The following is a 16,441-nucleotide window of genomic DNA, read 5'->3' as shown; positions in this document are numbered from 1 at the left end:
TCAAAAAAAATCACAACTTAGACCCTTACCTCACCACACACACACACACACACACACACAAATGAGCTGTGGATTTAAATGGAAGAGTTAAAACTATGAAACTTCTAGAAGAAAACAGGTGGAAGTCTTTGTAAATTTGAATTAGGGAAAGAGCATTATCTTTCAAAGATAATATTGCTACATTAGACTACTTGCACTTCAAAAGACACCACTAAGCTATGAGATACTACTTTACAATCATTTGGACCGCTAAAATTTTTAATATACCAAGTTATTGGCAAGGATAAGTAGAAATTGGTACCCTCATACTTTGCTATGGGATTGTAAAAATGATTGCAGCTACTCTGGAAAACAATTTGACTGTTCCTCAAAATGACAAACAAAAAGACATCATAAGACCTAGCAATCCCATTCTTAGGTATATATATACCTAAGAGAAGTTTTGTATCACAAAACTTGTATACAAAATGTCCATAGCAGCATTATTCATAATAGCCAGAAAAAAATAGAGATGTTATAAATGTTCATCAGTTGATGAATGGATTAAAAAAAATCTGACATATCCATGTAATAGAATATTACTCAGCCATAAAAAGAATAAAATATTGATTCATGCTGTAACTTGGATGAACCTTGAAAATATTGTGCTAAGTTAAAGAAGCCATATGCAAAAAACTACATATTTTATTATTCCATGTATATGAAATTTCAAATAAAATATTATAAAGACAGAAAACAAATCAATAGTTGTCTGGGACTGGGGTGGGAATAGGTATAAGGAAAACTTTTTAGGATGATGGAAGTTTTCCAAAACTGGAGTGTGGTGGTAGATGCACAACTGTAGAAACTTACCAAAATTATTGAATTGTACATTTACAATGTGTGAATTTTATGATAGGTAAATTATAGCTCAATGGAGCTCTTAAAAAATAAATCAGTAATGGGATCTTGTTAAAAACTCAAAAAAAGAGTAGGTCCAACAAAGAGTATCAGCAATAGATTGAGAACCTCTCAAACAGCAACTTCAGGAAAATACTATTTGGTAGTGCTCACAGCTCACTCGCAAAATAACCTGAAATATGTAAATGGGCAAAAAAGAAAGAAAACACTCTTCTAAAAGTCGTTCCAAATATTTATTGTCACTTAAAAAAATTACAGGGTAAAAATATTGATCAGCTCTAATATTTACCTTCTCAAAATCACATTTGTTTCACAATATCAAAATGCTTACACAACTGACAGCAGGTAAAATACTCCATTAGAAGAGAGGGTGAAAATATGGGACTCCTCTTTGTCTAACACATTATTTTATTTTGTTCTGGCGTGAAGCTTTAATTTATGCTTTGCTAATGTGCTTCTAAATTCTCCTCTCTGCAGTTGGTCACACCGGTGAGAAAGAAAAAGGTAACACATGAATTGAGGAGATTATTGTTTGATTTTATTTGTGCATTATGTCAAACTATTAGAACTAGAGAGACTCCCAGAAACACCAGTCCACAGTCTTTACTGAAGAGTCTGTTTCTCACCAATTAGTGCACAAAGCTATGAGAAGTTGACTTACTTTCAGAAGAAATCAACAGGAGATTACTAATGAGCCTCGATTTAACTCACTTTATACATGGCACAAACTAAAGGACATTTCACTCTCAAATAGAATTATAAACACACACCCTATTACAGTCATTAAATCACTGATTTTGATAGTGAGATTAGAATACAAGCGAGTAAAACAATATTTTTAAGATTGGGCTATTTCCATAGTCTAAACAATACTCCAACGCTGGTTTTCTGCCAAAGAGTGTCCTAAGGAGAAGAAAATCTACCAAAGAAGAGGATGCTGTTGGACTCATGGTGCCTAATGAAGAACAGGAAAGGGTGATTGCAATGAAAGTGTTCACAGCTCAGCGCTGAGCTGAGGGCAAAGCCCACACTGGTGGCTGCTGTAGATTCTGTGCCTTCCTCGGTTACCACCACAAAGGACCTATGTAGAAACTTCTGTGCGTGCAGCCTGGAGTGTGAGGGTACCCCGGGAGAGTCAGCTCCACACACACTGAAGGTATCCCCCAGCCCCATGGCTGCCAACACGGCCTCCAGATTGTAACCGTCCTCCACTTCAAACCGGGGCAGGTGCAAGGTCACGTTCCTTTCTTCCATGTACCCTGGGTTCGTCCACTCTACTAATTTTTCTGGAGTTATTTGATCTAGAATCTATTAAGAAAAATTAAAAAGGAGGGGAAGGTGGTATGATTATCAATACAAAGTGGAAACACCGTGACACTGATTTGTATCAGTTAGAAATAATTAATTTTAATAAATATAGCCATTTTATTTCACTAGATCCTTGTCTTTAAATAGCAAGGAGGTGACTTATATTTCTTTATTTATATTATCTGTGTATACATGAAAAGTCAATAGTGTTAATGAATTTTTAAAGATGAGAAATAAATTCTTATTCTACCAATCTAATAGATATCATGTCATTTTTAACTCTTCCTCTATAGTCTTTTATGAATATATGATATATAATTTATATATATTAAGTTGTATACTTATATGAATTATATATAATTAAAATTTTATGATGAATATACTTTATATTATATAATATATATATATTTACATAGGTGTAATCACCCTGAATGTCCATATTATTTGTTCTAATGTAAACTTTTTCACAGATCTGTATCTCTCTCAAATATCTTCAAACTAATAGATAATGTTTCCATTGAGCTGATAAGTTTTGCCAAATACTCATCTATTCATTTTACAGTCATCTGGTATGTATCCAGCATGATAGATGCTGATAGATACTGTGGATCCCAGAATAAAAGTGATGATGATGATGATGATGATGATGATGATGATGAATTTTAAACTAGGTATCCTAGATCCTAGTACATTTAATGCAGAAATTCCTGATTTCATTCAGAAAGGCAATTTTTGGGACACCTCAGTGGCTCAGCGGTTGAGCGTCTGCTCAGGTCGTGATCCCAGGGTCCTGGGATGGAGTCCCACATCCGGCTCCCCACTGGGATCCTGCTTCTCCCTCTGCCTATGTCACTGCCTCTCTCTCTCTCATGAATAAAGAAAGGCAATATTTTTTTCTGTTGAATTATTTCCCTAAGGCAATCCCCACAACTGGGATTTGGGGATCAGAGTATGAATACTCTTGAAGCTTTCATACCTACTGTCATTTTGCTGTCCCCAATTTTTCCAATGTATAATGCTACTAGAGATGTTTTACAGCAACAGAATAGCATCTAGTATTATAATAATATAGTATCTATCATTTATTGAGTGTTTTCCATGTACTGGACCCATTCTAGGTGGTATCTTATTCTAGTTTTAAGTCAAAGGAATTAATCAAGAGCTTCAAGATCAAAGGTCTTAAGTGATTATTATGTGTCAGCTTAGGTTCATTCCTGGTTAGAAAAAAATTACCATTCTGGTAAGTAATATTAATTATGAAGGGAGATATGTATGTGCAGGGGCAGGGGATACATGGGAAATCCCTGTATCTTTCCCTCAATTCTTCTGTAAGCCTAAAACTGCTCCAAAAGAAAAAAAAACTTAAAAAGAAATTAAAGGTCCGAGAAAGAAATTCAGGAGCTCTAATAGACTGCTGAACAGGATGCAAAATTTGCTGTATGTGCAAATGCAACTTTCTGGGGGAAAGGTATGTAGAGATTAACCATTTCTCAGAATGGTGACTGATCTTTAGGATTCCCATTTGACCTTAAATATTCATTTTAGGTCATCCCCAAATATTTTAGTATGGATTGTTTTCAATAAACCTGATACCATCTTATGCTCCTCTTTAGACATCCATGTATAGCTGCTGCACAGAATGAGAAATATCTCCTGCTTGGCACTGCCAGATACCAGATCCCTATCAGAAGCCCTGTTTCCAGGCTAACCCAGAAACAAGATTTGGGATGCCAAGCCTCGGGAAATAAAAGGAAGATTGGGGAGACGAAAGGTTTTACCTTCTCCAGACCATCTATGTCATTGGGCAGCAACACAAACATGCTTAGATCATTGTTTTTATATGGAATCCCCAGGATTTTGGCTTGCAAGTCCTCCAGGAAGGTGAAGCTAAAGGAATGGCACTGTGTCATCATTGGCACAGATTTGCTTGTACTCTGCAACAAAAGTAACAGACCATGCAATGTCAAAAGAAGCATAAGACAACAGAGTTAGCTCACCAAAATAATTAGCTCAACATAAAACAATGCTAAAGATCAGAGCCTCAGAGTCCCCCTTACTATTCACCACGTACACTTGCTCAAATATGACATTAGATTTTACATTCCAGGTGTAAACACATTGCATAAATAAAGGACCATACCTTATTCAGCCAAAATTCCTCCTCCTTGGTGTTTTCTTTCTTAAACTCCCTGTCCCATTGCCCTTTAAAATAAACTATGTTCACCAGCACCAGCTTGGTGAGGCTGTTTAGAGAATCATCTGGAAACACGTCCTTGATTTTTTCTGCAAACGAACAACAACAAAAATATTGGCCCATCCTCAAAAATCACAAGTGCTATACATGGCAAATATGATGCAGACGGACTTGACTCATCATTAAAAACTCAGCCAGGTCAGCACCTGAAGGCCTTGCCGACAAAATGTTTGCTGCCAGAATCGTAGGGAGGTTCTCACTTTGCCCATCGCCTATTTATCCCACTGGATAAATTGAGGTGTGATGGTTAAGAGTTCGAACTCTGGATCAGATTGCCTCTGTTAGCATCCAGTTTTGCCTCTTATAGGTTGAGGAATCTTGGGCAAGTTATTTAAGCTCGCTGTGCCTCAGTTTCCAAATCTGTAAAACAGGAATAAAACCTGCCTCATAGAGTTCTTGCAAGGAAGGAGTAGATGACTTAATATGTGTAAAGCACTTACAACATTATCTGGCTCATAAGAAGCATTCAGTAGGTGTTAGCTGTTATTTTTACCCGTTTGATAGAGTTACCACCCAAAACTTAGAGATTTCTTATATTATTGGAAAAGGAGTTAATGCTTTTGTCTCTGGTTTTAGCCCATTCCACACTGATAATACCTTCAATCAACCCTTTGATAGGCTCTCTTTTTTGTTGCTTTTCAAATTTTGTTTCATTTTTTGGACTAAATATGAAGACAAAAAATGCTTTGTGAAATAATAATGTCTTCATGATAACTGGAATTTTTTTAAATGTATTCTGAAACTCTAACACTAAAGTATCAATGATTATTCCCCAAAGTATATTTCCATATTAATAGCACTCTCCAGTATTTCCTGTGCACTTGGCTCATAGTAGGGAATAAGGAGGGAGAATGAAGTGAGGGCTCTGTCAAGTTCTCTGCTGTGGATGGGGATGAAAGGTGTTATCACCCCTGCATGACGCTCAGGTAGAGATGAAGCCTGGGCAGCCCTGGCTGTAGGTAGTAAAAGCAGGTCTTGATGGAAGGAGGCTGAATGTTTCTCATTTGACAAAGAGAAAGAAAACACTCTGTGACATTTCCACTTAGGGACCCAGACTCAGAAAGGAAGGCTCTGATATAAAGGAAAAGATGTGAATTCAACACAGACATGAGTCCAATTTCAGGAGCCCCAGAGATATTGTGATCCACAGCCACATGCAAATCATTCTCCACTATGTGTTCCACGAAGATGGCTACCTGTGGTCCCTCCCTGGTAGTGCCCCTTGGCTCTCCCATTTCCTGAGACCACTCCACCATCTGTAGTGTCTTTTCCTACTCTTCATGCCGTTTCCTGCCCTTCTAACCCTGAACAACTTATCTCAAGTCTGCACCCCTCAAAAAGTTTGTGCACTCTGGCATCCCATGCGGTGTCAAGCTCAGTTCTTCTCTCATAGCAGGTACTCAAGAAGTGTGTTATGATAAATGACTGATCCATACTCTACCATTTGTTTGGCTTTCAACCCAGGAATTAATCTTCTTTCGACTTTCATCTGCTTCATTTACAAAATCAACAGGTTCCAGAGAAGCATGGTAATATTTTTCCACATAATCTAAGTACTTCTTTAGGAAGAACAGGGAAGGAATAGAAAGAGGTTGAAAATTCAATTTATCCATTTCCAACATCTCTAAATAAATGTAATCTCTACATTAAGATGACCAACATTGTTAGCAGGAAACTTTAGAACCTGGGCAAATCACTTTGAGTACTTCCATGCATATTTTTTGCACATGCAACAGGATTGAGGCAAAACTCATCTAGACTGCCAGAATTAAAAACTCCCAGAGGGCCTGGATGTCTGGAGGACAGGCAAGAGGACACACCCAGGGATGTGGGCTGAGCCAGGCAGTCAGCTGGGGCAGCCTCTGGGGCATACAGTCCTAAAAGGGCCATTGGCCATTCACCAATACTACTCACAGATGTGGTGGACACAGCAAAACTTACTTGAAGGAAGAGGTATGTCTTTTCTCCAAAGAGCCTATTGGCTATTTTTAGTTCATAATCATTAGTGGGTTTGCCTATCTCATTCAAAAACTCTTGGAATTGGTGATGTATCTCTTCTGTCTTGTCAATCTGCAAAATCAAAACACAATATATTTTATATATATTATATGGTATATTCTTACAATAAAGAAAGCTCAAGAAAAGAAAATATTATTAAGAAAATCATGAGGGATGCCTGGGTGGCTCAGCGGTTGAGTGTCTGCCTTCCACTCAGTGCGTGATCCTGGAGTCCAAGGATCGAGTTCCACATCGGGCTCCCTGCAACGAGCCTGCTTCTCCCTCTGCCTGTGTCTCTGCCTCTCTCTCCGTGTCTCTCATGAATAAATAAATAAAATCTTTAAAAAAGAAAAAAGAAAGAAAAAAGGAAATCACGAGGAAGAGAAAATACATTTACAGTATTGTGTTATATCTGTCCAAAAAAAAAAAAAATCCTGAGAAGCCTGGGTGGCTCAATGGTTGAGCATCTGCCTTTGGCTCAGGGCATGATCCCTGATCTGGGGATCAAGTCCCACATCGGGCTCCCTGTGAGGAGCCTGCTTCTCCCTCTGCCTGTGTCTCTGCCTCTGTCTCTGTGTCTCTCATGAATAAACAAAATCTTTAAAAAACAAAACAAAAATCCTCATCTAAGTGGACCTGTGCCATTCAACCCCATGTTTTTCAAGGGTCAACTGTACATGAATGTCAATGACTAGGAATTTCAAGGCCAGTGGGGTTTCAGGTCCCACTGTCTCTGTACGACTGTGTGAAATGGGCCAATGTACACTGCTAAGTGGAATAGATATTGGTGTAATCCCTTCGGCAAATAATTTGTTAATATTTAATAAAGTCAAACATACATAAACCTTACCTCCTAGATATATACTGTAGGCCAGTACTGTCCCATAGAAATATAATGCAAGCCGTAAAATGTGAGTCACATATATAACTTTAAGTTTTCTAGTAATTACATTCTTGGGGCACCTGGGTGGCTCAGACAGCTAAGTGTCTGCCTTCTGCTCAGGTCATGATCCCAGGGTCCTGGAATTGAGCCCTGCATCAAGTTTCCTGCTCAGTGAGGCATCTGCTTCTCCCTCTGTCCCTCCCCTGCTCATTCTCTCTCTCTCTCTCTTTCAAATAAATAAATTAAATCTAAAAAACAATTACATTCTTAAAAATAAAGAGGAACAGATTAAATCAAATTTAATATTATACTTTATCAAACCAAATCTATCTAAAACATCATTTCAACAAAAACATAGTAATTATATATTAATGCATAAGTATTAAATATCATTTCAATTAAAATGACACATAAAAATGAGATATTTTACATCTGTGACATTTTTAAAAAATGTATATTTGGTCTCTTTCTCTGGATCCTAACCTTGTAATTTGCTGAGTGATAGGGGTACCAGGAACGTATTTTGTTTTAATATTTGTTCTTTGATCCCAGTTCCTGACACAGAACTCCTAAATCCCTTGGAATTTCCTGGTATAGGAGCATCTTTTTTTCTAATGATACAACTCTTAGTGGGATCCTGAATAGCTTTGAGGTGAGGGTTGGTCACCAGAAAAGACCAAACTGTAATTAGAAGCTTAGGAATTTCCGGCCCCATCTCCCATCCTCCAGGGAAAGAGGGGCTAGAGATAGAGCTCCTAATTTATCATGCCTTTATGATAAAGCTTTCACATAAATCCCTACACTACAGGGTTTAAAGAGCTTCTGAGTTGGGGAACACATCCATGCGCTGGTAGGGGGTGATGTACCCCAAACTCCACAGGGACAGAAGCTCTTGTTCTTGGGACAGTTTGAGACCTCACCCTATATACCTCTTCATCTGACTATTCATTGGTATCCTTTATAGTAAACTAGTGTTTCCCTGAGTTCTGTGGGCCGTTATAGCAAATTATCAAACTTGAGTAGTGGGCAATGTGATCCTCTGATTTGTAGCCAAGTTGAACAGAAGTGTGGGTGTTCTGGGAACCCACTTCCTTGCAACCTGAAATAGGGCAAGTCTTGTAGAATGGAGCCCTTAATGGAGTCTTGTAGAATGGAGCCCTTAATGTTTGCTCTGACTCCAGGCAGTTAATCTCAAAATTGTTTAATGTGAGGGAAAGAATCCACACATTTGTTGTTGGAAGTGTTGTGAGTAGTAAAACAGCTTTCCTTCAACACTATTTTCTCATAAATCTGATGTATATTTGACACCTAGAGCACTTCTCAGTTTGAGCTAGATGTATTTCAAGTACTCTATAGCCAATTCAATGGCTGCCATATTTAGAAGCTCTGGACGGAGATACTCTCATTCAGGTAAACTACAAGGCTTGTATAAAAAGGGTCATTTGTGGGGCGGCTGGGTGGCTCAGTCAGTTAAGCATCAGCTTTGGCTCAGGTCATGATCCCAGGATCCTGGGATTGAGCCCCACATCAGGCTCCTTTCTCAACAGGGAGTCTACTTCTCCCTCTCCATCTGCCCCTCTTCCTGTTCAGGCTCTCTCTGTCAAATAAATAAATAATCAAAGAAAAGAGGAAGAGTCATTTGTTTGTAATAGGAAGGAAGGATGAAAAAAAATCACTCATCAACAGGGCAAATGGACCAACAGCCATGAAAATGAATCAAGGAGATCTACAAGTATCCACCTAAAATAGATGAATCTTGTAAATACATTCCTGAGCCAAAAATAATCAGGTTGCAAAGAATAATTTTCAAAAATACATGCAGGAGAAGAAATGTGTGGGAAATATCAGGAAGGGAGACAGAACATAAAGACTCCTAACTCTGGGAAATGAACTAGGGGTGGTGGAAGGGGAGGAGGGCAGGGGGTGGGGGTGAATGGATGATGGGCACTGAGGGGGACACTTGACGGGATGAGCACTGGGTGTTATTCTGTATGTTGGTAAATTGAACACCAATAAAAAATAATTTATTAAAAAATAAAAAAATAAAATAAATAAAAATACGTGCAATGAAATCATTCCTAAATGGAAATAACAAACCAAGTTCAGGACAATGGAACTTCTTTCAGGAGAGGATGGGGATGTGTTCAAGGAAAGTACTTGGAGGCATCCGCTAATCTGTCAATAGTTTATAACTTATACTGAAGGGGAGAATTAAAGGGTATTCAGAATTGCAGAATTGTATAAGAATTCCTACTACTTTTTGTACACAATATCTTAACATTTTATCTTCAAAAATTTTTTAAAGATTTTATTTATTTGAGAGAGAGAGGGCATGAGTAGGGGCCTAGAGGGGCAGAGGCAGGAGGAGTAGCAGGCTCGCCACTGAGCAGGGAGCCTGATGCGGGGCTGGATCCCAGGACCCCGAGATCATGACCTGAGCCAAAGGCAGATGCTTAACTGACTGAGCCATGAGGCACTCCTAACTTCAATTTTTAAAAGCAAGGTTCAGAATACTCTGAATTCATGTGATAATCAAATGTACGTCTATCATATTTTTGAGCAGCTCACTCTACTCATCTGTTTTCTCATCTATTGAAAAAGGAGATTAGAGTAGATGACCCTCCAAGAAGGCCCCAATCCTCATATCCTTTCAGTCAGTAATTCTAGTCTTTGTACCTCTGTGGCTCCCAGAAAAGTCCTGAGAAAGGGACATAATTTCTATGCAGAGCTATACAAGTTGTGCCCTATACAAAGTTGAAATTCAACCTTCATCCCCATCACCAAGCCAAGAGTGGGCATCTGTCCAAGAGGGGGTTCTTTTTTCTAATTCCCACACAGATTCTGTATGGGCTACATCCTTGGGAGGGAGAGTGCTCTGAGAATAACCATGTTCCTTGATTGAGTGGACAGTGGAGCAGCTGTCTGACCCAGTTCTGTTGCACAAACTTTGTAAAGAAGCCTGACTCTCCACTCGCCACTGAGCCAGCCAGACAACCTGGCCATGTGGGATTGTGAAATGAACAGCTCATATTGCTGGGAGATTGGAGCCATGATTTTATGAGCGTCTGGGACTGAGCTGCAACTACTGTCAGGCAGATGTGCTCCTCCTGAGGTCTCTAACCATATTCAGATGCCAGCCCTGACCTACAGACTTCCCCACGTTTGAGCAGATCGTGCTTTAGGCAAGGAATACTACAACCCTAGAGTTGGAAGAGACCCTAAGAAGTCATTGGTCCTATGCTAATATATTTTTGAAATAAAATATCAGCAAGGGGGCTTAAAATAAAAATGGAATGTAGCAACAGTATTGCCTCCTACCACCACCATTATTGCTGGGTGAGTCGCCAATGTGTTCCAGATACTCCACTGACCACTTCAGAGAGGCTCAAAGAAAATAACTTGCCCAAAGTAGCATGGCTGTGAAGTGACTGAGTCAGGATTTGAACTCAAATCTGTTCAACTCCTAAATCCATTCACTCCGCCCCAAAGTGGCATTTACATTTAATCTATGGGCATTTACATCAGAGTGGTCAATGTGCTTTGAAGTATCAGGGCACGTGGGAGGCTCAGTCAGTTAAGTGTCTGACCCTTGGTTTCAGCTCAGGTCTGATCTCAGGTTCCCTTTCCATCTGCTTCCCTCTCCTCACCACCACACATGCTCTCTCTCCCTCTCTTTCAGGTAAATAAATAAATATTCTTTTTTAAAAAGTTAGTCTCCTCTTAATATTAAGGGTTTATTATTGTATAATACTAGCAATTCTACTTGGATGCAGTGATTGTAATTCCTTAAAAATAAGTGTGAACTATTAGCTCTGTTACACATTTTCCCAGGGAGCCCACATCACAAAGCAGCCAAATTCTGAAGGTAGCAACACATGTCTCCTCACCTCTCTTTCTTCGGTTTTGTTCCTTGAGCTCCCTGTGTCTTTTTCAGAGAAAAGCATCTGGAAGGGACAGAAAATATTGTTTATGATCAGAATAGAGAAACCCTCACACAGAATCAGTCTGAAGACAGCAAAATGTTTGTTAAAGAAACCTCAGTGGTAAACAGGTAACATTTCTCTGTCCTTTCAAAATCTGCAGAGGTCTTGACTGCCCATTGATCTCACCTACAGTGGTTTACCCATTCATATACTGACCTTTGATGTCTCATTTATAGCCTAGTGGGGATTTTGCAACTTCTTCCAGTAGGCTTTGTTCTTCACACTCCATCTTTAATTATGAGGTTAATGACTTTGGACAAGGCCACTCACTCAGCCCCCGCTCAAAGGAATTTCAAGCACTAGGGAGCAGATAGCATGACAGTACTTGGAGAAGGAGGAGGACTGCCCTAATAGATCTGAAATTGTTCTGAGTCTTCCTATGCATTCATTCTCTGTTGCCAGGCCCCATTTCAAGGTAATGCTAGAGGGCTACCCCCAGAGACATGCTGGACAGCAATGAGAACCTCCTTACCCTCTGCAACTGCATGGCGGTGGCTTCTCGGGCCCCTGGGATGAGCATGCCAATGGCAGCAGAAATACCCACAGGGGAAAAGAAGATGTTGCCATCGTTTATTTTATTCAGTTTTTGGAAGAGATTAAACCCAAAGTGAGTGTATGCTGCACCAAGTGAATCCATGAAGATTCTGGCAAGATCTAGAACAACAACAACCAAAACGAAATAAAAACATTACACTTATTTGAATTGCTTTATGTCACAGGAACCCTTCCTGCTTCTCTTCCTCTCCCTGCATTGATTCAGAAAATAGAGATTTTCATCCTCCCAGGGAAAAGTCACTGTTATCTGCTTCTCTGCCTTTTCTTGGCCTTCTCCGGACAGGAGACATGAATCAATCTGGCATCAGCTGGTGTTTCTGTTCTCATTTCTCCAGGCAGCAGGGTTGACGCCTAAATGGTTTTCTTCTCTCTTGTTCTCTGCCAGAGCCTGCCTGCACCTGCCTGCCTGCTGCCTCCTACAGTGTTAATCTCCCCCCTGGCAGACCCAGCCCTGGCCTGCTCCTATCTAACTGTCCAGCTGCTGGCCCTTGAGCAGGCCAGGGAAAGGCCTAGGAATCCCCGCTGGCCTCAGGTCCAAGCAATGTTCTCCAATCCAACCTTAAAATAATGAAGCCAACAGTGGCTCCTTCTGTGATACTTTCTATTTCTCAGGTGATTCTAAATCTAATGCAGAGCGTGGCAGAATGCATTTATTCTCTTACCCCAATCCCTAACTGCATAAAAATTTGACTCTGGGCTAAAGAGCAAAGAGAGAGTGTTTTCTTTTCTATACTTTTCTATATTGTTTCAGGCTTGTGCCATGAGTTTATATGACTTTTATTATCTCACACACACAAAAACAATTTTATTTTATTTTTTTTTTTTTTACAAAAACAATTTTAAAGAGCAGTTAATATTTACAAAAATAAATAAAACACCTATTTTCTTTCCCATCAGCTGTGTTATAACTGATTAATAAAGACTTGAAGAAAAATCCTAAAACAAGAATGAGATTAACGCAGAATAAAATCTTTTAAAAGCCTAAATACTTTGAAGGTGTTACTTTGATGAGCAAGTGCCCATCCCTGCTAAGGCATTCCACATCTGATGTTAAAACTTCCATTTCAACCCCAAATTTCTTTGCAGGGATTCCTTGCAAGTTAACTCAGAAATAAAATTAATTTACTGTCAAACACTATGATGATACATTGTCATGGCTGTGCAGGCTCTACAGTAAATAAAACCAGCCCAAGGAAAATTGCACAATAAAAGTACATCAGTGTTCTTAAGACACAGAAGTCTTCAGATGAAACTGAAGAAAGAACTTACCTGGTTTTTGAAGAGGCAGAGACGGCTTGAGCGAGGAACCAAAAGAAGCATGTGTAACATGAGTTGTTGAGATCTTGAATTTATAGCATTCTCTCTGCCTCTCCCTAGTCATTATCGTTGCAGTTCCAGTGAAACAACCTTTGGTTTCTCAATGACGAATTCCCTAATAAAAATTAGCATGCAAGGTTTATGACAAAACTGAGGATTGGCTTTTCTGTTTCTTCCACTCATGGTCATGAATTTATGCATTTGCTGTCAGCAATGGTTTTGTGTACTCAAAAAGGATGTGCCTTATGACATAGAGAAATAGAGTTTAAATTTTAACTTCTCCAAAATCCATTATAAAGGATCTTGGAGGCTCAAGCATAAAGACATAAAAATCAACCAGACAGCAAAATAAAACTAAAAGCAGGAGTTCAACCCAGGACCAAAATGGCCAAGTCGAATGAATTATGACCCAGGTGGAGAGATTGTAAAAGGGCCTTCATCCCCAGTGATCTGGGGATCCTCTGAAAAGAACTGTTTGGAGCACTGGTTCTCCACCTTGGATACACACTTAGGTCTCCTGGGAAACAAACAAACAAAAAAAACAAAAACATTGCCCAAGCCTTACCACAGACAACTAAATCAGTAAAGAAGCAGACATCAGAATTTTTATCACCCCAGGTGATTATGATGTGTTGACAAGGTTGGAAACCACTGGTTTATAGCCTGACAAAGAGCTGAATTAATGCATACTTACCGTGGATGTACAAGGCTGTGTCCTGACAAACCCAGTCTCTGAAATAAAGTTAACTTAGCAGTTAGCAGTTGCATTGTTTTGAGATGCCAAATGCAAAGAAGAAAATGAAAGAGAACTATTTTGCTAGAAAAGAACCAGAAAAATTAGTAAGAAAAATTTGGGCAGGCAGCTAAACACACACACACACACACACACACACACACACACACACACACACACCACTCTTGTTCTTAAGCATTCTTTCCATGAATTATGAAAGCTCTCATTTTAGTTGACTCAGTAAACATTTCTTGAGAGTCTACTCTGTGCCAAACACTGGGCTAAGGACCAAAAATTCATAAACATCCAACAAGCTCACTGATTTCAGGAAAACAACACTATTCCTGAAATTTAAAAAACTCAATAAAAAATTACACCTTCAAATTCCAGTTTTTCCTGTTAATCTTGAAACATCCCTACTGTCTCTACTAGTCCATTAAAGAAACACTGCTTGCTACTAGGTATTTATCCAAAGGATACAAACATAGTGATTTGAAGGGGCACCTGCATCCCAGTGTTTATAGCAGTAACATCCACAATTGCAAAAATATGGAAAGAGCCCAGATGTCCATTGACAGATGAATGGATAAAGAAGATGTAGCATAGGGATCCCTGGGTGGCGCAGCAGTTTAGCGCCTGCCTTTGGCCCAGGGCGCGATCCTGGAGACCCGGGATCGAATCCCACGTCGGGCTGCTGGTGCATGGAGCCCGCTTCTCCCTCTGCCTGTGCCTCTGCCTCTCTCTCTCTCTCTCTCTCTCTGTGACTATCATAAATAAATAAAAATTGAAAAAAAATTTAAAAAAAGATGTAGCATATATATATGTATGGAATATTACTCAGCTATCAATGGAATATTATCAAATGAAATGGAATTTGGAATATTACTGAGCTATCAAAAAGAATGAAATCTTGCCATTTGCAACAATGTGGATGGCTCTAGAGGGTGTTATGCTAAGCAAAAGAAGTCAATCAGAGAAAGACAAATACCATGTGATTTAACTCATGTGGAATTTAAGAAACAAAACAGGTGAATTTAGGAAAAGGGAAGGAAAACTAAAATAAGAGGAAAACACAGAGGAAGGCAAAGCATAAGAGACTTAACTATAGAGAATAAATTGAAGGTTGCTGGATGGGAGGGCGTAGGGGGATGGGGTATCTGGGTGATGGACATTAAGAAGGGCACGTGATGTCACGAACACTGGGTATTGTACACAATTGATGAATCACTCAGCTCTACTCTGAAACTAATAATATACTATATGTTAATTAAATTGAATTGAAATTTAAAATTTTTTTAAAAGAAACAGTGTTTGGATTATTCTCAGCTTTAGTCTTGGATAAAGGGTGTGAAGATTTGTCATTGTTGCCAAGAAACAAATCCCAGAAGGACACTTGAGCTCTTCCCTCTCACCTGCATGACTACTGAAGGAAGCAATTCAGTGATGCACCTTCTAAGGGCATGGGTAATGTCTGTGCCAATCTCAACAGTCAATTTGCTTTCTGTTTTTTTTTAATATTGTGATTACAGGTCTTTAAGCAAACTCAAAACAGTACTTAATTAATTCTTCTTTCTTATTGTCACTGGAAGATACACCAATTGAGTAAGGTTTGGAAAGAATCAGCACTTGGTTATGGAGTTAACCCTGGATGCCATTGAAATGATGCTATTTTCTTAAAATGATATGAAATCTTTGAGTTGGCAATAATGTTCTATGTTTGAACATCCCTATCAGTATATGTCTTCTGATTGCTTTCTCTGTGACCCAGACCCTCTGGTGTGTCGCTCAGCTGCATCCACAAGCCCTCTACTTTTTCCTAAGGCATTTCCTCTACCAGGCCCTTTACAGGGAATTCTGGCTTTCCCCTGAGGTCCACACACCCCCAGTCTTCCCTGGGACACCCACTCATATCTTGGAATCAGGAAGTAAGGTCCCTATGCCTAGTCTCCTGCTCTTGCTCCTTCAAAAGCTCTTCTTCCTTCAATCACCTTGTGATCCCTTTAGAGATTTACCCCCTTTTTGCCCGCCCCAACCATATCTCCCCCCATCTACCATGTCACACATTCAAGGTCTTCCTGTCTGCTCTAACCCTATCACCCCTCTATATATTTTCCCAGTCCATGCTGGGACATCTCTCAATTTCCTGACCCTCCCCTTCCTTCTCCTCTATGATCCACATACATGGTCCCACTGTGAGTGTCATCACTGCCAAGAACAGCTCCTGCTGGAAATCACCAAACTCCGAAATTCCCCCTTCCAGTTACAAATTCTCATCCTTGTTCTTAAACCTAATTTTCAACGTCATCACAGCTGTCAATCATTGAGCCCTTCCCTAACTTTCTATCTCATCAGCCCTTCCTCCCAGTATCAAAACTGTCCCAAAAGTAGAAAATACATTGACAATTAGAAACTGTAAAAGTAAAAAAAAAAAAAAGTAAAAAAAAAAAAAAAAAGAAAAGAAACTGTAAAAGTGGGGGATTCCTGGGTGGCTCAGTGGTTCAGCTCCTGCC

General features: G+C 39.5%; 1 protein-coding gene across 3 annotated transcripts; it reads right to left on the bottom strand.

Annotated features, from left to right (window-relative positions):
- Window positions 1-1,137: 1,137 nt before the first annotated feature.
- Window positions 1,138-13,616, bottom strand: SERPINB13 (serpin family B member 13). 3 transcript variants are annotated; one of them, XM_041739770.1, is made up of 8 exons: window positions 13,151-13,616; window positions 11,799-11,980; window positions 11,231-11,287; window positions 6,404-6,532; window positions 5,904-6,021; window positions 4,349-4,491; window positions 3,987-4,142; window positions 1,138-2,208 (listed from the first exon to the last, which is right to left on the bottom strand). In XM_041739770.1, the coding sequence occupies exons 1-8, from the start codon at window positions 13,260-13,262 to the stop codon at window positions 1,804-1,806; spliced, it is 1,302 nt and encodes a 433-aa protein (XP_041595704.1). In that variant the 5' UTR covers window positions 13,263-13,616; the 3' UTR covers window positions 1,138-1,803. The 3 variants fall into 3 exon arrangements, with proteins under 3 accessions (XP_041595704.1, XP_041595705.1, XP_041595706.1); XM_041739771.1 differs by having other exon boundaries at window positions 5,904-6,018; XM_041739772.1 differs by lacking the exon at window positions 11,799-11,980 and having other exon boundaries at window positions 13,151-13,228.
- Between the last annotated feature and the right edge of the window lie 2,825 nt (window positions 13,617-16,441).

The sequence above is a fragment of the Vulpes lagopus genome, chromosome 24, assembly GCF_018345385.1.
Source record: "Vulpes lagopus strain Blue_001 chromosome 24, ASM1834538v1, whole genome shotgun sequence".
Classification (NCBI taxonomy): Eukaryota; Metazoa; Chordata; class Mammalia; order Carnivora; family Canidae; genus Vulpes; species Vulpes lagopus.
This window is presented reverse-complemented; position numbering and strand designations above follow the sequence as displayed.

What these genes read in the sequence shown, in the direction of transcription:
- SERPINB13 (XM_041739770.1), bottom strand. Translation starts at nt 13,262, where the DNA reads ATGACTAGGGAGAGGCAGAGAGAATGCTATAAATTCAAGATCTCAACA. An exon ending in CCGCCATGCAGTTGCAGAGG is followed by an intron (nt 11,288 to 11,798) that starts GTAAGGAGGTTC and finishes TGTCCCTTCCAG; the next exon opens with ATGCTTTTCTCTGAAAAAGA. An exon ending in ACAAAACCGAAGAAAGAGAG is followed by an intron (nt 6,533 to 11,230) that starts GTGAGGAGACAT and finishes TTGATTTTGCAG; the next exon opens with ATTGACAAGACAGAAGAGAT.